At 39.0% G+C, this 27,842-nt stretch overlaps 1 protein-coding gene and 1 long non-coding RNA gene across 3 annotated transcripts in view; one reads left to right on the forward strand and one right to left on the reverse strand.

Moving 5' to 3' along the window:
* The window catches only part of Chchd3 (coiled-coil-helix-coiled-coil-helix domain containing 3), a 264,171-nt gene that overhangs the window by 23,101 nt on the left and 213,228 nt on the right, over window positions 1-27,842 (reverse strand). For both annotated transcript variants that reach the window (XM_042696002.1, XM_042696001.1), the window contains exon 6: window positions 27,594-27,664. In XM_042696002.1, the coding sequence (XP_042551936.1) occupies window positions 27,594-27,664 (71 nt within the window). The remainder of the gene's footprint in view (window positions 1-27,593; window positions 27,665-27,842) is intronic.
* LOC122121821 lies at window positions 845-27,665 on the forward strand. Its single transcript, XR_006150041.1, has 4 exons — window positions 845-854; window positions 5,406-5,408; window positions 5,846-5,856; window positions 27,588-27,665. It is a non-coding gene; the product is annotated as an uncharacterized LOC122121821 (long non-coding RNA).

Raw genomic sequence — 27,842 nt, forward strand, 5'->3', positions numbered from 1 at the left:
CCTTCCTCTCTGTATGCACCTTCTCTTAGTTGTAAGTAATTCCCAAAGTGTGAATATTTGCTCTTAGTTCCTGGTACAGTTTTTCTACTTTCTTTAGCGGTTTTCTCACTACTTTTTGTGTGTGATGAAGTAGATTTCTAGTCTCTCTTCACTAAGCAGCTCTCTGTGTTTAGGTTGCACGATAAAATACATAGATAGTAATCTGAAGCTAGAGCTAGATTTGATGATCTACCTGGATTCCTTCCATGTAAGATTTCTAAACATCACCTAGATCTGTTCAATTTATTATTTTCATTTTCTTAACCAAACAAAAGCTCTTGAATCTATTTTAACGCAATGTGAGATTTGAACCTAGGGCCTCGTGCATATAACACGAACATCCTTGCAGACCTCCTTAGGATTTTTTTCAGCAGCAATTCTATAGCTCACCATTTTGCATTAAATCTTGGCTCTTTTGCTGTTATTTCATACTATGTATTTAAGAACTCATTGAAACCATCAGTTCTTCCTTTGAAATGCTTTCTGTTTTCAGGTCTTTCTCGGTTTCTCCTGTCCTCTCCCTAGACAAAGATGTCACTTCTTGCATATCCTAATACCAGTGCCCTGCAAATAGTCTCTCTGCCCTCAGGCACCTGCTTGCTGCTCATCAACAAGAATCCTAGCTTGCCTGGGAGTCAACTAGCCTTCGCCCTTCTCTACCTCCCAAAGCTAATTTTACCTTCAAAATATTTCTCACATCCCTTGCCTTCTCATAAGCTATTCCTAGTGGTGATGGGAGGGAAAAAAACACAAAACACTGAAAGTTGTGCTGAACCCCTGTGTACCTATTCTGACCCCAAAGTAAAGCACAGATGGTGACATTTACAAGATTGTTTTTGAACACAATCTAATATGAACCAGGATAATGGCAAAAGAGCACAACTACCACATTCCTAGTGTCTATTTCCCAAGCCATGTTATAAAATTATAAAATCATTTTTGAGATTGATTTTACTTTTCACTTGTGGAGAAGGGCACCATCTACAGCAGGGATAAGTTTCCATAGGAACTAAATTCATTTCAAAAGGTTGGACATCGAGGCTTAAAAAAAAGTGTTCAAATAACATAACAATATTAAGGCCTCACATCCTCAAAACTAAGAGCATTATAAAATATTAACCTTTCATTCTCCCAATGCCCCTGGAAATAGGAAGGCAGGCTCTTTGGATTTGAGGAATAAGTGTTGAGGGAAACTGGGTAGAGAATAAAAACAAACTCAGGAGATGAAATGCTAATTAACAATGTTTCATTTCTATGATTAATCACAATTAATCACATACAGTAACACCATTGGCTACTTCTTGGCAGTACACTATGAAATCAAGTAGTTACTTGATACTCTCTAAGTCAAATATAAAAATTAGAAAAAAAATGTCTTCAAAGCATTTTGTAGCTAAGAAAAGTGAAACCTTCACATGGGTACTTAAGCAACCGAACTAACGACATGTGTTCTTGTGGAACATCACACAATAACTGAATTTTAAACAACCTAATATGCTTCTTTCTCTGTTCTGATTAACTGAAATATTCGGTACTCATGTCAGAAGACAGCTTTGAATTCTAACACATCATATAATCTCATCCCCTTGTGTTAGCGAAATAGATTTAAGCATTTTTCAGAAGACAGGCAAAATTTAGCAAATTGGCTTAACATTTTAGGCTGCTGCTGAGTCTCAAAATGAACAAGACCAAATATAAAGCATAGAAAACAGCAATCTACTATACAAATTCTCCGAATGATTCTGATCAGCCTCATGCTTGAGTGTTTCAGGGGTGGGATCTCAGTGATTTCCACCTAAAGGCATAATGATGTATTACTGCAGGACCAAACAATGCATTTCTCAATTCATGTCTGGATTGGATTCACCATGCTGAGCTCCATTCGCTTTACCTCTCTCCACGGGTCCCAATTCAGCAGTATTAATCTATGCCATTACACATAGCCCCACCCTAGGAATGTCTGCCTTATGAATGTCCCTTAATACAGCTTTCCAGTTGAACATGTCTAGAGAAAAGCCACAAAACTAGGGAGACCGAAAACACTATAAATTCATGAGTAGACAAAGACTCCAGCCTACAAGATTACTTCATTTCTGTGAGCTAAACTCATTCTCCTTCCGCATTGACTATTCATGCAATAGCCAAGTTCCTCTTGAGATCTCACCTTGCCCTTCCCCTTTTACCTCTGGCTAATGACCAGGTCTCTTATTTAATGGAGGAAAATGGAAACCAAGAAGAACTCCCTCCCCTTCTTATCATAAAAATCTGGATCTTTACTTACCTTCCTTTTTGTTTCTTTGAAGTATATCTTACAAAGAAAGGCAAACTCTGCATATAGATCCAATTCTTACCACCCCCCACCCCACCCCCCTACCCCGGTTCTAGTGAGAGTTTCCCTATTTTCAAACTCTTCCTCTACTTGGTTATTTTCACCAGTGCTCAACATTTCTATAACTCCCAAACAAAACCTTGCACAGTGATAGAATCAGTCGAAATCCATGCCAGCATAATGGTCATGGCCACACGTGGCTATTGGACATCTAAAATGACCAGTGCAATTTAAATTTAATTTAATTTTCATAAATTTAAAATGAGAGTCCTCTGTGGATGCTGCCCTGTTGAAAGCACAGCTCTGACAAATTTCACCCTGACCACGGCTCCCTCCAGATCCTTCCAGGTGCTACCTTCTACCTGCACCTAAGTGCTTTCCATTCATTCACTCGAACAGCTAACATCAGAGCTCTCTAATGTGGCAAATTCAATGATCTTTAGTACACACTTTATAAGACTTAGCAGCACAGACTTGTTCCTGTAGGTTACCCTTTCTTGAAAAAATTTTGTGCCTGCCACAATAATCTCTGGCTCCTCTTCCTCTCAGTGCTCTGGCTAATCTCCAGCTGGTATCTACATGGTGGAGTCCTTGGGGGTCATGGGCCTGAAGGCCCTTCTCTTTTTAATCTGTACTCTCTCCACAGGAATCACAACTATCCCCCTGGCTTTACATTTTATCTATATGTTGGCAGCTCTCAAATCTGTATTTCTAGCCTACTCCTCTTATAGGACATTGCCTACTGCTACTTAGCACTGAAGCCCTCTTATAGGGCACTGTGTGTTTAAAACAGAACTCTCAATTCCCTCCTCTGTCCCTAATTTGTTCTTTCTTTCCTACTTCAGTAAATGGGCCCTCCAAAATCAGAGTCGTCCTTGACACTTCCGCCTCTTACATCACCAGTATCTAATCTGTCACCCAGAGCCAATGCATTACCCGATTCAATCTGCCTGGAAGTCTAAAATAGATCAACTCACTTCTCTCCACCTCCATTATTATTAGCCTAGTCCCAGCCATCACAACTGCCTGCCTTGAATAACAGTGGTCTCTTAAATAGTCTACAGGTTTTAATTGTCAGTTCCCCACGCTACAAATTATTAACAAAAGGACAACAGCAATCCCTTTAAAATGACAAATTTGATATTACCATGTCTGTGTTACTGTCCTAACTCTTCAAAGACCGTCCGCCTCTCTTGGAATAAAATCCAAAATATAATGACCCACAAGGAGCTAACAAGGTATCACCCCACTTCATCCCACATCATGATGACTCCACACTCTCTCCTCCCTTCAGAGTACCAAACTCTTTATGCAGACCCCTACACACTGGTCCTATAGTTTGTCTTTTAGGTGTCTCTTGATGCCAACTATTTAAAAATAGTTCTCAAATCTCAGCCTTAGAAGAGGTTGTCTCTCACCCTTTCCAGTCAATCCCTGTGGCTGATACACATTCTCATAGCACTTGACAACACTTTTCACAATTACTATTGTCAAGTTATGTGGGTGGCAACCTTTTCTCCCAATAGACTATAATCTCCAGGAACCACATCTGTTTAGTTTACCATACACAGAATTCCCAGTGCCTCACAAAACATCTGTCAACCTCCACTGGCTGCTCAGACTCATCTCCCACTAAAGCAACTGTTCTTACTTCTCACTGCCTTCAATGAGTCAGCGTGAACGTGTGAATGTGTGGAGAGAAGGTGCAAGGTGTGGGGGTGGGGAGAGAGAGGCTACAATAAGAGTGGCCAAAGCGTGCTGGAGAGAGACAAATCCCTTAACAGCCAAACTGGAACTGAAAGTGAACTTCCTAATACAGTGGCAGGACCAAAGTTGGTTAGGTTCTACAGGAATGCTTATGTATACTTACTTACTGTGATGATTTCTAAACACTAGCTCTAGCACGTGAAACATACATCTCTAAATCTGGGCTCTATCTTTCTTACTTAAAGAAGCTTGGTGAAGTTGTTAAAATAAGGTGAATTTAAGATTTTTTTGTAAATATTAGTCCCATATGGAAATAGAGGTGTGGGTCAGGTAGACAGAGTGCCAGCCTTAAATGAAAACAATAAGCAAGAGTGCTAAGCCCTGATTTTAAGCCTTACAGGTGTGTGCCCACGCACACGTGTACACACTCACACACACTCACACATACATTAGTTCTATACTATTTAAGGTTTCAGTACATGTCTGGCATAGAGGAAACTTTCATATACTAGCTATTTTTATTAGTTATTATTTACTGTAATAAATTCCTAATGAATTTCTGTGTCTTCTTCTGGCAGCCTAACAGTTATTACTTCATTTTCAAGGAAGAATGGGTTTCTACTTTTAAAGAGACAACTTCAGAACCAGGGTTTAGAATACAGCCATCTAAATGGGGGTGGCTGTTTACACAGCACGGGGTGCCCACGGTTTTCAGGTGGTGGTCAAAGATGGCTTGCCGCACGTGCTTTTGATAAAGGGATTAAAAGGCTGTACTCCTGTTAAAATCAGACCTCCAGCATGGGGTATATAATTAACATAAACCTATATACCGTTTCTTTCCTCAACTAAGTTCTCATGGGGAGCAACAGTTCCCTATGAATAAATGGAATTGTATTTGGAGTAATTACACTTGGCACAGATTTGCCCAACTGCTGGTGGCACGGCTGCTGCGTGTGACCAGGCAGGGAGGGGAACGCAACAGAATTGATGGCAAACTGCTTTAATTTGCTTTCATACTAGCAAAAGCCTGTCTAAAATAAGTTGGGCATTTCAAGAATAATCACCACAGTTAAAGTTCTATTACCATTAAACCAGTATTCAAACAGGTCAGAAACTGGTTTTCAGCTCCTTTCAGTGAGTCTCTGCATCTTTTGGGTCTTAAATGTCATTTTGTAAAGTCAAGCTGGCAGTCCTCAGCAAGAGGCCTAGAAGTGCCAGTGTTAATTAAAAATGTCGTCTACTGTTTCCGTGTTCCTGTGGTGAGGTCTGGTTCTCCCCCATCCCACCCTTTCACCACCAATGGACATCCAGAAGCAATAGAGAGGAATAGGGAGTATCAACGAGGATTTTATTTTGCAATGGTTTTGAATGGCCAGGTAATGATACCACTGATGGTCATGGGTCCCTAACCAGGCTATATAAGCAAGCTGGGGAAGGGGAAGTTCTCCCTTTGTAATACATGTACCGTGGCTGGATGCCAAGAAAAACCCAGATAAAAGATAAGGACAGGCTTCCTTGGTCCTGAACTGGTGGCCTCTGTGAAGGGTTGACGAGAATCTGGAGTCACACACACAACAAAAACAAGTGCTTATGGGTTGATTACTGTTCAGAGATAACTACATATTACTACACGATTATGTGGTGTTATATAATGGCTGCACCTATATTTTAGAGCATGAAGTAGGCATTTTAGACTTATCTGCCTAACTGGATTGACATAAATCGTCAAATTCACTAAGGATGGCCAATAATCCAGTTTTGGGAAAGTAGTGATGCTCACAGTTATAATTTCAGGTTAAGGTGCGGAAAGCTGGTCTAGTTGTATAAACTGAGTACATTTAGTTAGCTAAATGTCACCACAACCAATTATAATGAAATAAAGCATAAGGGCTTTGGCTAAAGCTCTTTAATATAATGGTAAATCAATGATAACATTGATTTCTACCAAATAGCATCAGCTTCTACCACCTTTAGGTCTGGCAATGGCTCCAATATTTTGGTTGAAGGGAGAACTTCTTTTTAACATGTGAAACTCTTCCTATTTGCCATACTCAGAAGTATTGGACTTTAAGTCAAATGACCCCTCAGACCCTATCTTAGAAATGCACTGAAGGTTACTATCTTTTCTTGTATTAACATTGTACTGAATGTCAAGCATAACCTCTTCTTACAAAGTAAGTGGCAGGTATGGCTGCATATGCAAGATACTTTCTTAACAGTGGTTTTTATCATGACTACTTTTTTAAGTCTCTACAAATGCCAGTCACTGTTTCCTAATGCTCAGGTTGCAGGAAATGAGAGAGAAGTAATGGAATCTTCTATGAGGAGTCACACTGGAACAAACAGTAACAAATTAAGAGTCCTGGTTAAGGTATTTCATTTTGCCAAGCGTGCTAGTAGAAGAGGCTGGAGCACAGATATTAATATTGTAGAGCTGCCAATTTTTCTTCATTCTTTTCTTTCCCACTACCCTCCACACTTCCTCGCTCTGGTTTGAGTACCATTAATTAAGGAATAAACAGATATTTATATATGCCTCTCAAGTAAGTATAGAAAATGGTGAAGTAACAATGCCAACTTTCTTCAATGTTTATGCCACTGACAGACATCACTAATAAATCCTGATCCTCTCTCAGCCATAAGCTATTGTCAAAGTTCTGGAATCCTTCTTACCTAATGTTTCAGGGAGCCACCATAACTAACTGAAGTTGGTGCCTAAAACCAAATTTATTTGCAAGTAAACTCTCTCCTAGTGCTTTTGCTCTGGCACTGGGCTAGACTCTCTTGACTCTGCACTTCCTGTGGTTCTACAGTTTAGATCAGGGCTGAACATTTTGTGATGCTGACATTCATGAGGCCTGGCTCTGTCTCCAACAGCACTTTGCAGTATAAAACTCAAGGTTTCTGAAAGCAAGAAAGAGACCAGATAATGCCTCTTCCATACTCATTCCACATTCTCTGAAAGGAAATAAAAACCCATGAAATACTGTCCGGGCTTCACAATTTATTTCCTGGAAAAATAAGAAAGAGTGGGGTTCTATAAATGTTCAAGCCGTGGTCGTAACTAAAGCTGATGGGAGGTGGAGATTCAGTATTTAGGTTTTGAGGTGTGTGTTTAGAAGTTTCCTGACAGTCACCAGATTGCCTTCATGAGCACTTGAGAAGCACCTTCCCCATACTTTAGTATACTCGCTCATTTGGCTTCATGTTTAATTGAACCGTCTCTCCAGAAAGCTGGTAATGACTCCATCTCACATATCCAACCTTCATAATTTGGCTCTCCCAAAATCAGTGCAGGGCTTCCTGAGGTACATATTGCTGCCATCATGGGCCAAATGTGATTCTCACAGCTGCTGCTGAGCGTCCTCCTCCTTGGCAGGGGCAGGGGCAGGGGCAGGGTTGTGATCATGCTCCCAGGCCTATGCATTAGAAGCCTTCCCAGCATCAAGAGGTCCTGAAAGGCACCCAGCCTGGGCCAGGGGCCATGTTCTGTTCACCGTGATGACTAAGGGGTGCTTCAGAGAGCACTGTCTCCACACTTAATTGAGAGACCTTCCCAGATAAAGAAGCTAACCAAAATTCAGGGGATTGGCAAAATCTTGCCATTTTTTTCTTTCAAGAAATTATACCCAAAAGCTTTAAAAACTCATAGCATATTGAAATAGAGGTAGGTTCAATCATGAACCTAGCGTGGCTGCCTGAAAGAGAGACATGAGCCACAGAGACACAGAGCTAGGAGCGGAAAGAAAGGTGGTAATTTGCACAGAGCTCTGGAGAATATGCTGGTTGTGGCAGTTCTCATCAGCTTTATAAGGCGTTGAGAAGACTGGAGTGATTTTTCTGGGGTTCCAAGCTTTTAGAATTTTTTTGGGTGTGGGGGAGATCCACAGAGACCCCTTTTCCCACAATTACCTTCACTTAAAAGAAAACACAGCTGCTGTTCTGCATATTCAGATGCAACATGGATTTGTGAGATTTCAGCCTAAAAGATCTACCATAGTAGATTAAAGTTTTTTTTTTAAACACATACAACAACAACAAAACAGAGGCAAAGTGACTATTCTTCTTGGGGACAAATGTCTTATTGAGCAAGAAGCTATAGGTACTATTTTTCAGAAGAGCTGCCTGCTACTACTTGGAGTGATTGCAGATATTCAGGAGCCAGAATTTCTGGCTCCTCCCACCTCTGGGGTTTGTGTGGTAGAGTGAGCTGGTGGTACATGTGCCCTGAGGCTAAATTAGTGTGTAATTACTGGACTGCTGTCACCTTGGGATAACTGAACCATCCTGTCCATTACTAGCTCTGCATTGCTGGCTACTGTTAAGAGGAAACCTTGGGAGAAATGTGCTAACTCAAGCAAAAGCAAGGGAGTCACTCACTCTTTTGAGTGGATGCTGTATTGCTCAGAGGGCCTGGCCCATGCAAAATGTGGAATAGTGCCAGAGAGGACAATGAACCTAATTAGAGTTAGTTAGTATTTGTTACAGTTACAATCGCAAGTAATAACACTCCTGCCTACTGTGCTGTTTTATGTGATGTCTTCTTCATGTGACCATCTTTTCATAAATCAACGCAAAAGCCAATACCAGACAGTTTCTTATACAGCTTGCCTGATAATAAAAGTTAACACTGACCTTAGCTGTTATCAATCTTCATAAATGTGTCCACAATGTGGCAAGAGTGCTTCATGTTACAGAGGGGCTGTCACTAATGAATGCAAGGGAGTGACCCACTGCGTTAATAGGACTTGACAATCAGTGCAGTTTTAATTGAGCCAGGAAAAAGGAATGATGCAAAAGTAGACATGAGTTTTCCCCTCTATTCCTCAGTCCCCTCAGTATCTTGGCTCAGAAAATGCCTCTAATCATGTTTAATATAGACCCACAGAGCAGACAATAGAGATCTCATGGGGAATGGAGGTAGGTAGGTTTCTAGAAAAAGAAGACTTTGTTATACAGTATTTAATTGGCATTCTTGGTAGAGAACTCCCAGACTTGAAGATAGATACGATGTTTCCAGGTTCAACTAGAAAATACTAATGAGTCATACTTTGGTTTTCAAAAAATATAAATCTATCTACATTAACAGAAGTGAAAAGCAGTCTTCAAACATAGCAGAAAAATTCAAATACCAATAAGTTTTCCTTAAGAAAAATTCACAGAAGATCTTGTTCTCTTTCTAAATACCGTATTGATACTGTCAAAAGGAAAACCCAGTTCTATCTAGCATGTCTTAGAGATGAACTCTGGCAATTAGCTAATGTCCACAAAAATCAACTCTGTATTAATGGCATGTAATGAACCATCAACAGCTAGTTAAATCAAACCATTACATTGGACACAGCTTAATGGCATCACCCTAATTTGCTGAGTGAATTCATTTCAACATGTATTTTTCAAAGGCAGTAAACTCACTAATTGTGGGGAAGATGCAGAAAGAGAACCAAATTCCTGCCTGCAGGAAGGTTCCAGTTCAATTGGGAATGAGATTCACTATTTGCTGTAACTAGAGAGAAGATCTTGGTCCTTCAAGTTCTCAACAGTCATTCTTTCTTAGCTCTTTAGAGTATTTTTTGTTCTGTTTTGTTTTTAAGGGCTGCTGATATAGTGAAAACATTCTGAGAGCTGAAAGTAAGATGCTGGACTTACGAGTTCAGTTCAGCTTAGGGAAGAACAATTCGGATATTAATTGAGCATCTATTAGAGTGCTCCGCTTATCAGAGCTCAGGTCCAGCTCATGTATACAGGGCAAACGAGAAGAGACTGGGCACAAGTAATCGTGAAACAAATTAATAAGGGTTTGAATTTCACAAACACAAAGGAGAGATTACTGTGTCTTTTCAGTGGGAATAAAATGAACATGGGAAGCAGGCCCTGGCAGACGAAGTTCACCAGCAGAGAAACAGAAAGGTGGGTGGGGCTCTGAATACAGGGACTCAGATGTATGTAGCACCAGGAGGAAAAAGCTCCGGACAGGCTGGATGTGGGCTGGTGAGTGAGCTGAAGTACAGGAGGCAGGAGGGCTGCAGAAGTGCCGGAGGCTCTTTTCACATTGTACTCCATAGCGTGGCCTACTATCAGAAGTTTGGGGCATTTGTCTGAACTTCTATATTATGATTTATTAGATACTGTCAATTATTCTGCTTTGAAGCAGGAACTTGGTGTGTTTTTAATCATATAGATCAGACTGATGGTTGAGTATCTTGTGATTGCCAAGACAAGCTGTTAAAAAAAAAAAGAAAAAAAAAACCCTCAGCATTTGCCACTATTTATACCACTGCACAGAAGGGTCATCACAGCTGCAACTGATTACATAAATATGTGCTGCGGCTGAAGTAAGACTGCAGCTTTTACCTCTAGCCCTTAACCACCAAATGCTGTATTCATGAAAGGAAGTTTCATTGTCTTCTTTATAGTTAAGGAAAGGCTGTAGGTCCATTTAGAAACTACAGTTAAAGTGATAAAATAGCATCTTATCAATTATAGGTAGGTACTAGGAAGTCTATATTTGCTTTCATTTGACAATAAGGATTCCACTAACTGCTACATAGTCCACCAACAGCTAAGTAACAATATTTGCAACGTTGGTGGAGGGGAGGTAGAGGGGTGGGAGACAGGGAGAAGGCCAATATCCTGAGGTTTTCTAGTGCTTCTTCACAAAAAGGGGGCTGTACCTATAATTGAGTTAGCACAGACTACTAAGCAGTGTACACACGCACACACGCGCGCGCACACACACACACCCCTCTTATTTCTTTTTCTCTTTGGTTCTTCATTGTCTCCAACTTCCAGTCTTCCATTCTTAATTATAGAGGAATAGGATTCAACAGGCTTTTAAGGACAAACCTAGACAGCTAAACTATAGTGTCATTTTTATTTCCAGGGAAAATAATGATCTAAGTGCCAAGCAACTGGGTTCAGAACAAGTTTTAGGAACATTTAATTGCCCACAATCTTAAATGAGTATAAATATTCTCAAGGTACAACAAAGATCCATATGACAAGTATGCCATGAGCTAACCAGAGTGGCATTTATCTGAGCAAAGCATTCCAGATGCATTTCTAATGAAATTACATAGTTCTTTCTCATTTACCATGATAAAATATAATTATTATTTTGAGCTGTGTGGATGTTAGTTAATTATTTGACAGGAAACACATGCTTTTAAAAGCATGTATGTTCCCAATTGCAATTTTATTGTGGCCACAGATTATACCCTAGAGAAATGCGTATTAGATTATACGATGAGCATTGATTTAAAAAAATACAAAACTCACTCAATAGAAACTTGAACTATTGATGCTTAGAATAATTAGCTAACTCCTGAGTGCTTGTGTTGCCAAGAACATGAATGGACATCATTGAATCCTTCATAACATCTCTATACTAATATTTTACAGTAGGATGGGAAGGAGGAGAACTTGCAAGAGTAAATCTATTGCATTATGTGAATGATAGCCAGAGACACTATATTCAATTTTTGCATAAGTGGCTATTACTTCATCATAGATCTCATGGAGTGGGGAAATTAGAGAAATTCTAAAAGGTTAAGAAAAAAAAAAAAAACCTGGGAAGACCAAGAACCACAAATAGGAGTGAAAAAATTTTCTGTTTGATTCTATAGGAAAATCTGTAGCATATTAAAACATTCCTCTTTTCTTGAATCTATTTCCGAGATACTCTATCATACAAAAGAAGAATTGTAGAGGATGAAGGACAAATAGATGTATCATTAATAAGAATGGATCAGCCTTTCTACAAAAGCTTAGCACTCAAATCTTTTAAAGATTCTAGCCTTAATGTACTTTCTGGAGCAACAATCTTATTTTCTCTGCATCATCAAGTTCTGAGAATGTATTTTCCATTTGTCTTGTTGTCAAGTAGAAAGGTGAAGATGTGTATACATTTTGGTTTTCAATTCTCCTATTAAGTCAGCTTCTCGGCACTCCAGGTTCCAAATGCTCCAGAAGAGGTATGTATAGACTGACATTTCTGCCAAAGGACAATTTTTTTGCTCTGTAGTTTTCCCCAGAGTTAATGGAAAAAAGTTCTAATACTAATCTTTTCAATTCACCTCTAGGGAATTATAAACTAGCAGCAAAACCTGCAATGGTTGTGCCAAAATATAGTTCTTTTTAAATTATACAAATCAAGAAAAGAAAAAAAAACTCTACAATCCACAAAACAAGTTCATTTTCTTTCTTTCTTTTTTTTTTAATCGTCATTACTGTGGATGTGTACAAAGAGGTTACAGGCTATGAGTGCTTCTTGGACCAGGTCACCACTTCCTTCACTTTTCCCATCTCCCCCTTTCTGTCCCTGCCCACGGTTACCTGGCTTATTTTTTATATAGTGTACATTGAATACAAGGACTACATTTGTTCACACTTCCTCCCTCCATTCCTGTCCCCCCTCCCCAGCTCCCAGAAAAAAATCCCCAACCCCCCCATGTTCCCATTTCCTGGAATTTGTTGTGACAAATACTACTTTGGATATTCAGGAGTTACACCTTTGGGTTCCTTCCCTAAATATATCCTCCTTTAGTCATAGAACCCTATATACATTATCCTATCCAGATGCAAACATGCCTTTCCTTAGAAGCAAAGCAAAACAAACAAACAAAAATCCCTTGTAGATTTCAATCTGCACTGTGATGATGAAAGCTGTAAAGGCTAACTGACCTGAGTACTGACAACTCTAACCCTTCTAGGTCTCCAAGGACATTAACCTTCGACAGGGCTGGTAAGCTCATAAATGTCTGAAATTTTACTTGTAAACCATATAGCAATGCACATATACATTTCCGACATCAGCCAAAAGAAGCTCAAGAGCTTAATGCAACACAGTTCCCAGGGAAGGTTGCAATTCAAGCCCCATCCTTACTACAGAAATAAAAGTATTTGCCAATTCCTGAGGGTTCATCTGCAAGTTTGTTTCACAGCAGCCTTTTTTTTTTCTTCTATCAAAATAGAAAAGTCTTTTGAAGGGAATAGAGTATCTGCCAATGGGGGAGGGACCCTAGAAATTAGAGTGGACCAATGCTATGGAATATTATGCAGCTATTTAAAAGAATGAGCTGGAGTTCTGTGCAAATGGCTTATGCTTCTAACTACGTAGGAAGCTGAGATCTGAGGATCACAGTTAGAAGCCAGCCAGGGCAGGAAAGTCTTTAAGATGTTTAGCTCCAATTAACCACAAAAAGCTGAAAGTCAATGCTGGGCACTGGCAGATCATGCCTTTAATCCTAGCTATTCAGGAGGCTAAAAAATCGGAGGATCACTGTTCAAAGCCAGCTTGGGCAGGAAAGTCTACGGGACTCCTCTCTAATTAATCACCAGAAAACCAAAGTGGCTCAAAGTAGTAGAACACTAGTCCCTAAGCCTGAGTTCAAGCCCTACCGTGGGCACACAAAAAAAGAGAGAGCTAAATTTATATATGTTGGCATATGATAAACATGGCATAATTCCATATATTTTTATAAAATAAACAAAATCTGTTAACACTTCTATTCATAGACATTAATGTGAATGGTTTAATATCAAACTACAACTTCATAAATTTTACTTTTAAAGGGTTGACTTAGAGGAGAGGAGAAAAATTACATTTCTCTTCTAAAAAGGAAGAAAAAAAATACTTAAGAATTTTTAAATAAAACTAACCATTTTAACTAATATCCTTTATACTTTCTGGCCTAAATCTCAAGAGAGTATTTCAAAAATTGATCATAAAGTCCAATGGGAAGAAAAGAGCATATTTAAAAAGATGTATTTAATAATAACAGTAGAATTTTCAAGTGGATAAACAGGAGAAAATTTACCTGGAATATGATCTAATTTTACAAACTTTGGTTATGCTCAACTAGTTACAGACATAAATAAAAGAAAGGAAATCTAAAGAAATTCCATCTGAAGATGCTTGTAATACATTCTTTGTAACAACATGCAGAATTTGGCTCTGCATGAATTCTTAGATAACTTTTCATAGTCTGTGATTAGGAACATTTACAAAGTTCACATATACAATCCCACTGGTTCTTTGCTTTCTAAAGACTTGAGATTTCCTCAGACATCATGCCAAGAACCAAATCTTTCTTAACTCTTTCCTTTCTGGTCTCTCAGGCAAAACTACCATTGCTTATGTCCCATTCTCTTAAGCCCTGAACTTTGCCAGGAGATAGGAAATATGACAAGCTATTATGTGCTTAGTTTTGGATGGAATATTCATATATACTCAACAAAGAGTAAGTTGAAATGATAACAAATGTAATTGTTATATGTATATTATACTTGTATATGGAGTAGAGAATGTCTAGAAACAATGCGCAGCTCAAAACACCTAATTTTAATTGTGAGACCTACGGGTAACAGGCATAAGTGGCAGAAAACAATACAATTACCAAGCTGGGTACTGGTGGCTCTGTCATGTAAATCCTAGCTATTCAGGGACCTGACACCTGAAGATCATGGTTTGAAGTCAGCATAAGCAGAGATATTCATGAGTCTTATCTCCAATTAATCAGCAAAAAGCCAGAAATGGAGACATGACTCAAGTGGGAGAGTGCCAGCCAAGTGAGAATATAGGGCACTGAGTTCAAGCCCCAGCACCAGTGAAGGACGGACGGATGGAAGGAAAAGAAAGAAAAATACTACTCCCAAGTAGGTAGAAGTTTTGATTAAATCTTTATATTGTACAAGCTTTGCCTTTCTAAGCACAGTATTTAAACCTCCTCAAAATCTGAGTTTAGTGTTCCATTATGGTCCCATACTCCATCTGATCTCTTCTCATTTAATTCAAACTATTCTTAGTATTTGATTCCTCCTTAATAGCCATTTTGGTACTACCTACATTGAGAACACGTCAAGGCGAGATGTGTTTAAGCTAGCCCCTTCCACATGCACCCTAAGTCCTCCTCAGTCCTGCAGCACTCTTTACCTTCCATGCTAACATCTCTCACAGGAGGGCCACTTTTTGTATTTCCAACATACAAGACCCACCAGCGATGCCTATGATATGGTTCTCAACAGTTCCTAAAGAAATGTTAAAGTTATAATTTTTTAAATCAGATCTTAATGTTGTTAATAAACTCTCTCAAAAGAGACAGTTAATATTCTTAATGAGTATAAAACTCTGAGGGCAGGGAATCTTGTACTCCCAGAGCCAAGAGAACTTGGAGCATCAAAGGGAAACTTGTCAGTTAAGTGCTGTCACATTAACACTTTCAAGAAATAATAAATATATGCCACTGAGCTATCCACTGAGGGAACAAGCCAACCAAATGGGGACAGGGTGTCAGAATTCACTAATTATGAAGCACTCTCAATATAGCAGAGATATGAAATTGGTCTAGAAAAATCCAGTCTCTTAACTGATGCTCAGTGACTTGAGAAAGACTCTCAAAGCCAAAGACCACTATCAAATCAAAACCACAAATGCTAGAAGCAATGGAACATTTAGTTCCTGCTTCTGGCCTGCTGACGGGGACACCGGACACACCCGGTCAGATGCATCCCACTGCCATCATGTTTTGGTTCTTTACTGTCCTTTGTACTATCATGCAAAGAAAGGAACCATTTCATGATGAGTAGTAACAAATGAGCTGTAATGGAGGTGTTATGAATGTAAATCAGGCGAGGCCTGACACAGAGAACAGCAGCATCTGGGCTTGCAGCTTGCAAAGTAATGAGACTGATGATGCACTGGCACTGGGTTTGATCACTTCATCTTGTTCCAGCGCGCTGCTGGGGACACCAAGGGAAGAGGCGCTGACCTCCTGCCCACAGCTCGCACAAACACCTAAAATTTGAAGGGTTGGAGACTGATCCAATCCTCTTCCCTCTTCTCTTCCTTGCTAACACAGGCCTTTCCTGGAACTGATGGTTTCTTAGCTGGGGGCCCAGCAGAAAGCACGATGAGCAGGTTTCTGCCATATGAGACGTCATGTCTGAACATGTCGACAGTAATTGGCAATTCATTTTTCATCCGGAAAGCAGAAACAGGTGTATGCTATCTTTGAAATCTCAAGCATAAACCATGCTGCATCCATTTCTGGTGCAGGCACTTTGTTGAGATCTATGCCAGTGGCAGGTTAGTGTACCTTCTGGACTCTCCATAGAAGGCTCTGTCTCATAAATACTTAGATATTTCTGTAGTCCCAGAAGCACAAGAGAACAAAATGAGAAAGAAAGAAAGAAAAATCCCAGTACACAGCAGCAGCCCTTGGTCTTTCTGGAGTAAATACTGTTAATTAACAAATAACTGACTTCTCTGTGCTTGAAAGATTCCCACAATACCCATGAAACAGAGTCCAAAAAAAAAAAGAGAGAGGTTTCAGTTCTTGAAATGAGTATAAAGCCAGATACAACACTGCACTGAGTTTCATGCCAACTTCATTCAGAAACACTAGCTGGGGTGACTTGTGAAATGGAGCCAAGAGCAAGAACTCTCCTTAATGAGCACATCTATCAATTTTCAAGGGATGCAGCTGATTACCAGCATTTGGACATACAAATTCACAAAAGGAACAAGGCAATTTAACTGTGGGCCACTGAATGAGAAGGCACAGAAAATAAGGCAGCCATGTGAGCAAGTTGGGGATGGCTGGGATGCTTGGCGACACGTTAACATGTGAACATGTGTGCTTTCACTTCAACATGCAGGGAAGGGCCAAGATGCAGGCTTTTACAAGTTTTCAAGCATTCTGCCGGGACTCAATAAATAGTATGAACAAATTGCCGCGTAAGATTAATATCTTAAACTGTGCCAGAGCTACTGTACAAATGTTTCATTTCCAAATACTACTCTCTTCAAATCTCTTTATCAAAAATAATCTACCAAATTTAAACAGGCCTATTGACATGGTTCCAGTGAAAAAAGTCCTCCCCCTCCCCCAACACATTCCCCAGCAACACTGGTCTTCCTCCTGGAAACACTGGAATTAGCAAATAGCTTACAGATTTCCTTGTGTGCCTGAGATCCATAAACAGTTCAATAGGCAAGTGTAATTTCAGAAGGGTAAGAAAGCTAATTCTTCAGAAACAAATAACATGATGCATTCCTATGTCTATAGTAAAAAAAAAAACCCAACATACTGAATGAATAACCTTTTGAGATAAGAAATTCAAATTCTGATAAAAAAACATGATTGTGGATAGGATTAGTAACCAGAGTTCCTTCAGACTGTGATATTATTTGGAGCAAAGAATTAAAAATTGAGAATTTCAAGTATTAAAAATTTCCCATTTTTAGGGTCTGGGAAGGTGGCTCAGTGGTAGAGTGCTTGCCTTGCATGCATGAGACCCTGAGTTTGATTCCTTAGCACCATGTGAGCAGAGAAAGCTGGAAGTGGTGCTGCGGCTCACGTGGTAGAGCTCTAGCCTTGAGCTGAAGAGCTGAGGGACACAGAACCTAGGCCCAGATCAGCACCCATGGCCGACAAAAAGAAAAAAGAAAAAAAAATTAGCATTTTTTAATTAAAATTAAAAATGAATTCAGGGTCTCAAAGATATAATTGACATATAAAATGCTCTGATCATAAATGTTCATATTGCCCTTAAAGTCATAAACCAGTGTTACTATCACTCAGAATACCAGAGACTTGTGTTCCTTTGCAATCAAGTCACTATCTTCATTAAGCACGTCCAGGTTCCTATTGGTATCATTCTATTTTTGGACTTCATCTAATGGAATCACACACAGTAGTATTGCTTCACATCTGGGTTTTTTGCTTTTTTGTGTAACACACTTTTCCACACATGTATGGATGGCCTATCAGACGATGCCCCCTTTGGGGTTGTTTCTAAAACATTTGCCTAATGTGAATGAACCTGCTATGAACATATGTGTAGAAATCTTACTGTGGATGTAGCTAAGACTGATGTAGCTATGACTGCTGAGTCATAGATAAGGAACATGCTTAAGTTTTTAAGAAACTTTACAAGTTTTCCCCAAGTGGTGGTTTTTTTGTTTTGTTTTTGTTTTACCATTTTAAACCTTTACCAACAAAACACTAGAATTATAGTTTTTCCACATCTTTTTGGACAATTAAGTATTATCAGTCTTTGGATTTTAGCCATTCAGACGGTTTTAATTTGCATTTCCTTGGCAACTAATAATGTGGAGCCCTTTTCATGTGCTAATTGGTCATTCATATATCTCCCTTTGAAGTGTAAGTCATCTGCCTATTTTGAAAAAAAATTCTCTTAATGGTGTCTTAAGATGTGCAGAACTTTAACATTTTAATCCAATTTATCAATTTTTGAATTTTGTTTATATTCTAAGGAAAATCAGAGAACAAGAAATACGAATCCTTGACAGACTGAGTCCAAGAGGGACGGTTTTGTAATTATTCTTTAAAAAGGGCAAGAGAAAGAAACCCTTGGCTAAGTACAATCACCTGAAAGTTCTGGTATCAACTTTAGCAAGTGGCTTTATCTAAGGCACTTAGATAACTGTATAGATCTATAACCTAAATATCTGGTGGAGAACAGGGAAGAAGTGATAACATTTAGAATGGACGTGCCAAACTCTGCAGTTATAACACAAAAGCAAGCGGCATAATATAGCTTACCCTGTACAAGATTCCAGAGCTAATCCTGCCGGCTACTATTTTGATGGGTAGACAGCATCTTTGATACAATTTTTCACCATGCTTAAGTTTTAAGATGGTTAACTTTGTGAATTTGACATGAGGACATTATTTAATGTCTACCTTTCCAGAAGTCTTGGGCATTTTATAATGTGGCAGGTCAGTCAGACAATAATTAACTCTAATTGGCCCTCCCGCCAGCTCACTGCTTTCTACCTGTAGCTGAGTGGCTCTTGAAAAGCAAAGTAATGTTTCCTTATCTTTGAAAGCATCAAAGGGAAAAAAAATCAAAGAAATTATTTTAAACTGGAGCCCTTAAAAAGTAAGTGAACTCTAGTTCAAATCAGCAAGAGGAAGAACTCAGTAACTCCAGTTAGAAATAACTTTGGGGAACTCGAAGCCATGTAACTAATTACTCAAATAAGCAAGAATCAATAAACAAATTTCAAAAGACCATGTACCCCAGAACTCACAATGTTCTCATTGAACATAGCACGGCACAAGGAAAAGTAATAAGCTATCACTTTGGCAGGATCTTCATTTATCTAACTAACAGGGTACAATTAATATTTCATATAGCACGTAGAGTACACTAGATTCTTAATGGATCGTATTGATTAAAGAAGAAAGTTCAATGTTAATGTTCCTGTAGGGGAAAACAGAACAATTTGTTATCTCACAAGGAAGAGATCATGAGTTTAGAAGCTTACGGGCCATGAACTTGAAGGCAACATGACTAGCTTCACTCATTTCCATGCAGGACATAAACAGATTACATTAACAGAAAGAAGACTTGATTGCAAAGGGACACAAGGACCTTCTCAGGTGTTGGGAATAGTCTCTGGTATTCTGAGTGATAGTAACACTGGTATACAACTTTAAGGGCAACATGAACACTTATGATTGGCGCATTTTTATATGTCAGTTATATCTTTGAGACCCTGAATTCACTGTGAATCTTAATTAACAATGAAATTAAATAACTGGGTTGAAATTTAGTGGAAATTTATGACTGGCTTCTTATACAAAGTCTAAGAAGAGCAATTTAACAACCCCCAGCTATGAGCTGGGACAGAGAAAAGAGCTCTAGATCATAGATTTATCAGCAACTATTTCACGATCTATGATTTCCTCACACCTTACATAGAAGGAATAGAGAAATTTCCACAGTGATCCATCCTCCTGAGCTTGTGACCAACACAGGCATTCAAGAGATGGCTACAGCTTGCAATGACTCTTTGCAGAAACAGGTAACACTGTCTGTCCCGTTTGCAAGCCTGCTCCTGTCCTTCTGAGCTGTCTATTACAAGCAGCTCTGCCATCCTGCCCTGCGCCCCTCTGTAGAACAGAAATGGAAAAATAAAACAGATGAAGTCAAGCCGGATGCCAGTGGCTCACGCCTGTAATCTCAGGAGGCTGAGATCTGAGGATCGCGGTTCAAAGCCAGCCCGGGCAGGAAAGTCGGTGAGACTCTTATCTCCAATAAACCACCAGAAAACCAGAAGTGGTGCTGTGGCTCAAGTGGTAGAGCGCTGGCCTTGAGCTGAAGAGCTGAGGGACAGTGCCCAGGCCCAGAGTTCAAGCCCCACGACTGACCCCCCCCCAAAAAAAAAAAAACCAGATGAAGTCTAAATACTGAGGATCTAGTTTCCCAGCACTTCTATTATCTTAGAATAAAACAGTATCTTACATTAAACATGGAGACTCAACCCAAAGAAGAAACAGAAAATAAGCATCTAACCAGATAGTTCTGGAAAGTCTCCAATCTTGGGGGTGGGGGGGAGAGGAGGGCTTATTATAAAGAATGCTGCCAAACAGCAGGTCTCTCTTTCCTTGGAACTACTTTGGTGAGAAATGAATTTGTGAGAAAACAGCAAACAAAAAACAAAACAAAACAAAAAAACCATCACAGCTCAAGAGCACTGCACAGCTCTGACTGGGTCTTCAAGACCACTGTTTTCTCCGGACAAACACCAAGAACATGAGTCTTTACTTTCCGTTTCTTTCAGCGGAATCAGGAATGTTTCTCTGTCTCTGTCTCTGTCTCTGTCTCTGTCTCTTCTCTTTCTCTTCCCATTTCTTCCTACTTTATTTTGTTAGCCTGAACTAAAATAAAGCCTTGCCAAAGTATTAAAAAAGAGATCAAAACTCATTGAATATATAAACTGCTTTATTAAATGGCCAAAACAATGCAACATATACCTTACAAAATTAAGAACAGCGAGGAGGGGTGGGCTGGGAGCGTAAGGTGCGAATGTTGAAAGGGGTGACATTGATCAAAATGCACTGTGTTCACAAACTGCTTTGTTGAATGGTAACACCTTTGTACAACTGCTTAAAGACAATAAAACATTTTTTAAAGAGATCACTAAAAGAACTTCTTTTTGTAACTTTGAAATCTTTTAGTTTGCAGGTGCTGACAAATGCAAGGATGACAGTTCATGGTTCACACTTTATTGATGGAAAAATATAATACGGACAAGTCAGAGACATAATAAATAATCTGCCTGGACTTGGACATTTTAAATAACAATGTTTGTGTTTCAATTTACTGGGAATTTACCATTAGTTTTTATACAAAGTCTGTTCTTAAGCACAAACATATTTAACTTCAGAGTTATAATCCTCATATTCCACAAGGCAACGTGAATTACTATAGAAGCTGACGTGGATGAGCAGATGTCTAAAAAACAAACACCAACAAATAAGCTGAGAAGGCATTTGTAACTAAGAAACTTAGCACAAAAGGTACAGGTATATTTACTTTATCTAGAATTTTGTCTCTTCAATTACTCTCTTACTGAATAATCAAGATGTTACTTGGCTCCAAGGGCCACAGGGAATAAAATGTCACCACTGCAGCTGTTGTATTTCCTGCTCACAGCCCTTCAAATTAAAAAAAGGGGAATAAGGCCCAATACAAATGTAGAATTTAATTAGTTAGTAAAAGCCCAAATCCTTGCCTGAAGCCCTGTTCTTCCCAGAATACTGCATTCTTTTCTTCTTGTGTAAACTTTTCATTATGAAGGAGACATCTTTATAATGCAATAACTGTAGTTATAATGTAACTGCGGGTAACATAACTCCCACATTAGAAAAAGCAGCATGTTCAAGTAATGTCGCTTTAATACAATTTGTGTTCAGCAAAAACCAAGTCAACTTGGTCATTTAGAATTTGATCAATGTGTATTAGTGTCTTACTGAGATGAACCATTTGATCATTTCAAAATTGATCAATGAGAATCAGAGATAAAACATTTATCATGTGCATTTGGCATATTAGATCCATTCACACAGCACTAAAGTAGGTTATAAGTAGACATCAGTAAGTGTTAGAGATGAGGTACAGGGTCCGTCATCTGGGGATACAAATACATGGACAACAGCATACAAGACTTTTGATCAGCAGAGTTATTTGATAAAGCAGGTGGAGTCACTAAAAATTTGGAAGAGCTCAACTTCAGAGAAGCCAGAAAGAGCAGCACAGCCACACAGACTAGCTTAAACTTTTGAAAAAACTTTTAATTAAAAATTTAGGCAGGGGAACATAAATTTACCTCACTAAACTTCGAGACGAGATTGAAGCCTATTAATCAGGGTAAACTTGGTACCTGCAGCACAATTAAGTCTATGAATCTAATATTTCCAAACTGAAGTTGCATTGACATTCAGGCACACTGGCTTATGCATCTAACGGAATTATAAATTCACCAGTCAAAACCTTATTTAATTATTTTACAGCCAATTAGGCAGGATCTTTAAGTGGTGTTGGTACAACTGTCCACGATCCACATGGTAATTACAGAGAACAGGAGAAACACCTGCTGGTTCCTTTGTCACCCTCAGCTTCACAGATTTCTTTCAAAGCACAGCTATCAAAATCCATACCCAAAACAGAAATAAAACACCACCAAAAAAAAAATTCAAGGACATTTTAGAGTTAAATCTCTCAATACACAGTTTTATCTGTCGAGGTTTGCATAGCATTCTCAGATATTTTAACCCCACCTCAACTAGTCCTTCAGGGCAATTCATCTTTTAATTCTCTGTAAGGCTAACCCAAGCTTCTTCCCAGGAGCCTAAATTTATAACTCAGGTTTCAAAAACTTCATTCAAAGATAAAAGTGAAAAGTCCTTCTACAATCTGGCACACAAAGGACCATTACCTGTATTCATGCACCATCTCAGAAAATTATGCGCCTTCACAGGAGCGTCAACTTTCAAAGAAACTGAAGTCAAGTTGGAAAGTCATACCTCTAATGAAACCATTCGAATAACATCAGTAGGGCTCTATGTCACTTTCCATGCATATTTCATTTTCTATTATAGAAGGCAGAGATCTGTCACTTCATTATCTTAAGGACAGCATAGGAATACAAGAGCAATTGATCAACCAGTCCTTTTTAGACTGTGTTTCATGACTGCTATTACATTGTCTTGACAATGTTTGTTTTGCCTTTAGACATTTTACATTTGTTTGGTATGTGCTTTTTGTTTTAAAAGCAATTGCATGAGCATAAATACTCTGACAGCATTTCCTTTTTAAGGCCTGGTCTATGGGCTCCAATCTACACAGAGTGCTCCAGTTCCCAGGCTGCCAGAGAACGTCGCCCTGCAGCAGGACCACTGTCCTGCCACCGATTGCTTTATGAGCTTAGTCCTGGCTACAATGTGGGCATCCTGCATCCATCTCATTCCTCTATTGAAGAATCTATCTGCATATAGATATTTGTGGGATCAAAATGAAGAAATATCACCTATGGTATATGCTTTTATAACCTGAAGATCAATTTAACATTTATGTGGTATTAGACCTGTGTGAAGGACTGCACTTAACTTTTTTGGGAAGGTATGAGGGCCCGAATCCAAGGCCTCATGCATGCTAGGCACAGGCAAACTTCCTTATCCTAAGCACCATGTAACATTATTGAATATATTACTTTACTACTCTATAACTGAGAGGATAGAATTAAAGGATTAATACAGAACACAAATTTTATTCAGCTCATCTACAGCATGGTACCAATACCATAGAACAACAGCCAACATTGTAAGTTGTTCTTTTTAGCAAATAATAACTATGGTGATCAGGTCATATAAAGTGCAAATAAAGATTGTTTTGTTGGAATAGAAAAAGAAATGGTAGTTCTGAAAGCTGAATGTCCAAAAAATGTTGAATTTGCTTAATGATTTACATGTTACAGCTAAAAATTGAAAGCTGTTATGAACAAAAGTTCTTGCAGGAAAAGAGACAGTACAAATTCTCTATCTTGTCTTTTACTTCTTACTAAAATGAGGATGCATGCACGTGCACACACACACACTCACACACACACACACACACACACACACACACACACACACACACACACTCACATACCAGAACTTAAACTCAGGGCTTTGTGCTACTCAACCATGTGAGTCAGACCTCCAGTCTGGCATTTGCTGGAGATGGAGTCTGGAGGATTGTTCTGCTCATGTAGCTTTGAAGCATGACCTTCCGACCTCAGTCTCCTACATGGCTTAGGATTACAGGAGTGAGCCACTGTGACTCAACTGAGAAATAATATTTTTAATAGCTTAATATTTGTTGTGATATAACTGTCTGGTCATCATAGGACTTTGGATTTTTTTTGGAGCTTTTAAAAAAGGTACTTAACTTTTTCTTCTTTGGAAGTAGTGGAGTTTGAATTTAAGGCCTCATGCTTGCCAGGCAGGCACTCTACTATTTGAACTACACTCCAGCCCTATTTGCTTTCATTATCTTTCAAGTAAGACCTTACATTTATACCTAGGCTGGCCTGGGACCCAAGCCTTATAATTGTATGTTGTCCTCCAAGCTGGGATGTCAGGTGTAAATCAAAATACCTGTCTTTTATTGGTGGTTGAGTGAAATGGCTCACATGAACCTTTTGTCTGGACTGTCTATAAACCATGATCCTGTTGATCACTGCCTCCTTTAGCATTTCATGAGTGAGCCACTGTGTCTGACCAGCTTTTAATGTTACAATGTTGTCTTCTTTTTGTTCTCCTGTGATGAAGTCTAAGTTTCATGCTCGTATGATCCTGCCTGGCTCATAGCTGAACACTCAGAATCAAACAGGGGCTTCTTTGTAGAAAAAAATAGGGAAATTGTACCACTAATTCTTCAGTGTTTATATGGTTGGCAGCCCAAACTACACCTGAAGGACCAAAGTGTGAGCTAATGCTTTAAGGTGCTTACAATCACCTTATGAGTTATCTGGTTGCATTTACCCACAAGAGGGATGTTAGTTGTGTTCAGCTATAAATGCGTTCTGCTCTCATTTCCTTTATGGTGATTGTGTGTGATGGGCTATAATAGGTGCATAATATTGTCCTTTAGATTACAACTTAAAAAAAAAATCCATCTCCTCTAGTTAGGATGCACCTGAATGAACTCAACTTCCTTCAGATACATCTTCCTTAAAATCCTTCAGTGCCTAACGAGGGACTGCAGAGTGCTCAGAGATCTTCAGGCAAGGTTTGCTGATGCTAATCTGGTTGTAGAGACAGGAGCCAGGCAAGACATTGCTGTTCTGCAATGGAAAGAGTACCGCCTGCTGCGGTACTCTGGAAGACTCAAGGGTCATGATTACCAGAGATGGTCGAACTTCTAAGGAGAAACATAGTTTTCCTAGCAATCTCTGTTCCATCAAAGATAGTAAGCATCCCATACAGTCAACACACTATCACTTCCTAGTACCAGAGATGGTCCAACTTCTAAGGAGAAACATAGTTTTCCTAGCAATCTCTGTTCCATCAAAGATAGTAAGCATCCTGTACAGTCAACACACCATCACTTCCTAGGGGTTTAATGAAAGATATTATGTAATACAGTAACTCTTGAAATCCCTTTATGGTGTGTAAACTTGGTGTCTCTGTTTATAATGAAGTTGGTCAAATAGCTAAGGAAACAATCCCTAGACTGCCTCCCTCCACCCTTTTCCTTGACAAAAAGTGTCATATAGTTCTCAAACAACTCTAAGGATCAATAGTTCACTAAAAAAAAAAAATCTCAGAACTGACCAGAAGCTATTAAATCACAGGTATGGCTTATCACAAGGAAAATGATAGAATCAGACAAAGGTGGAGATGCAGAGCAATCTGAAACAGTAGCAATCTGGATGTGTCCACTGCCCCAGGACCACTGACCTGGTATCAGAATATGATAACTCCCATCAAGTAATGTCAACCTGTGAGTATGTGTGCAGAGTTCTATTGGGCCTCATTACATAATATGATTGGCTGCTTGCTCATATTCTATAATTCAGTCAACCCCACTCCACTACTATTGAATGGACTGAGAAGTCCACAAAGAATATCAAAGGCTTAGACATTACCAGTACCCTTGGAGCTAGTACAAAACTGGCTTCTCTATGGTAAATCTACAAGCTTATGACAGTATAGACAGATGAATATAGGATCTTATAAGGAATAGTGTTTTAAACCAGGTACCAGTGTCTCACACTTAGAATCCTAGCTGCTCAGGAGGAGGAGATCTGGAGAATCCAGATTCAAAGCCAGACAGACAGAAAAGTCTGCAAGACTCTATTTCTAAAATAACCAGCAAAAGTCCAGGCTGAAGGTATGGCTCAAGGGGTAGAGTAATAGCTGAGCAAGGAAACTGAGCAAGTATGAGGCTCTGAGCTCAAACCCCAGTACTGGCAAACAAACAAACAAACAGACAGAGAAGGATGTGGACTGGGCGTGGTGATTGTGAAGTTCTGGTTCAAGACCAGCCTAGAGTGAGAACTGTGCCCCCTCAATAAATAAATAAATTAACCAGGCAATGGTGGGTTCTCTCATTCCATCTTAATCTGTGCGTCATTTTTAGAGGTCTTTTTCCACTGCCCCCAGAAGAGATAAGTTACTAAGGAAGACTGGCCATTTTTATCAGTCTTAATACACCTAAAACTACCTTTTTATTTTTACAAATCTTAGTGAACATAATATCCATTACCACACAAATTGTACTGTAGCAGAAAATAGTATCTCTATGTTAAGGTTTAATCATTTTTTTAAAAAACAATTTTTTTATTGAGATTAAGTGATTACATAAATTTCACAGTATTGTGGGATAGTGATACTTTGTTAAAGTCACAAACACATTTTTAACCTTCACAAGGCAAATTGTCATTTTATCCAATACTTACAAACATGCACAATACAGGTCAGAGCCCAATGCAGTCCTTTAACTAAACCTGTCACAACACCCTTTTTTGCTTCATTAATGTGCACATATGTTTCTCACAGGGTGATACAATGGGATCATTTATACACTCAGGAAAAAGGCTTAATGATGTCTTCTTACCTGACAGGAGAGTTGGCAACAGAGAGAATGTACAAGGCCACGGGTCATGGACACTCTGATCCATCAATTACAGAACATTCACTTGAGCATCCCAAGGATTAACAGAGGCAGCAATTTAACATCACCTCCATAATCAAGGGCAAGGTAAAGTCTACGGTTTAAATGCTTTCAGGGTTCTTGTTAAAGAAAATAAAGATAGTTTAAACATGAGAAAGGTAGGTATCCACACTTGGACATGTCCATTATTTCACTATACTGAAGTAAATGTTTTCTGTAATTCTATTAATAGAGGTGGCAATTGAACATCACCTTCATAATGAAGGGCTTTCTGTCTTATATACTATTCCAAATGAAAATTCTATTATGTTGCTTCTACTTTCCTTTGTTCATAAAATGCATGAAGTTTCAATAAGCTTTCATCAATTATCCTATATCCTATTGTTGGTACAGCACAGAATATGGCCCTATTTCACTACCCCCAAAACACTTCCACGTACTCTACAGTCTACATAACGAACTCTTCTCTATTCAGAAAGCTATAAAATTGTGTTTCTGTCTTGTTAAGAAGAGCAAATAATCACAGTAATGTTAAAAGACTTACTTGAACTTGGCTTCTACTTCTTCAGCAGCTTTCTGATATTGCTCGGTGGTAACTTTGTAGAACTCTGAGCTCTGTGAATAAAAAAAGAGCATTTCACTATCCAAGAAGACAAAATGTGTGGAAGATCTACGATTTTCAAACAATATATACAACCTTGTTTCAGCCACTGAAATAGTGTAGAGGATCTCTTATCTAAGTGGCACATGTAGATTGTATTTACAGAATAAATGTTCATAGTAACAACTCAAC

Source organism: Dipodomys spectabilis, unplaced genomic scaffold (assembly GCF_019054845.1).
Source record: "Dipodomys spectabilis isolate Male_0828 unplaced genomic scaffold, ASM1905484v1 ptg000197l, whole genome shotgun sequence".
Lineage (NCBI taxonomy): Eukaryota > Metazoa > Chordata > Mammalia > Rodentia > Heteromyidae > Dipodomys > Dipodomys spectabilis.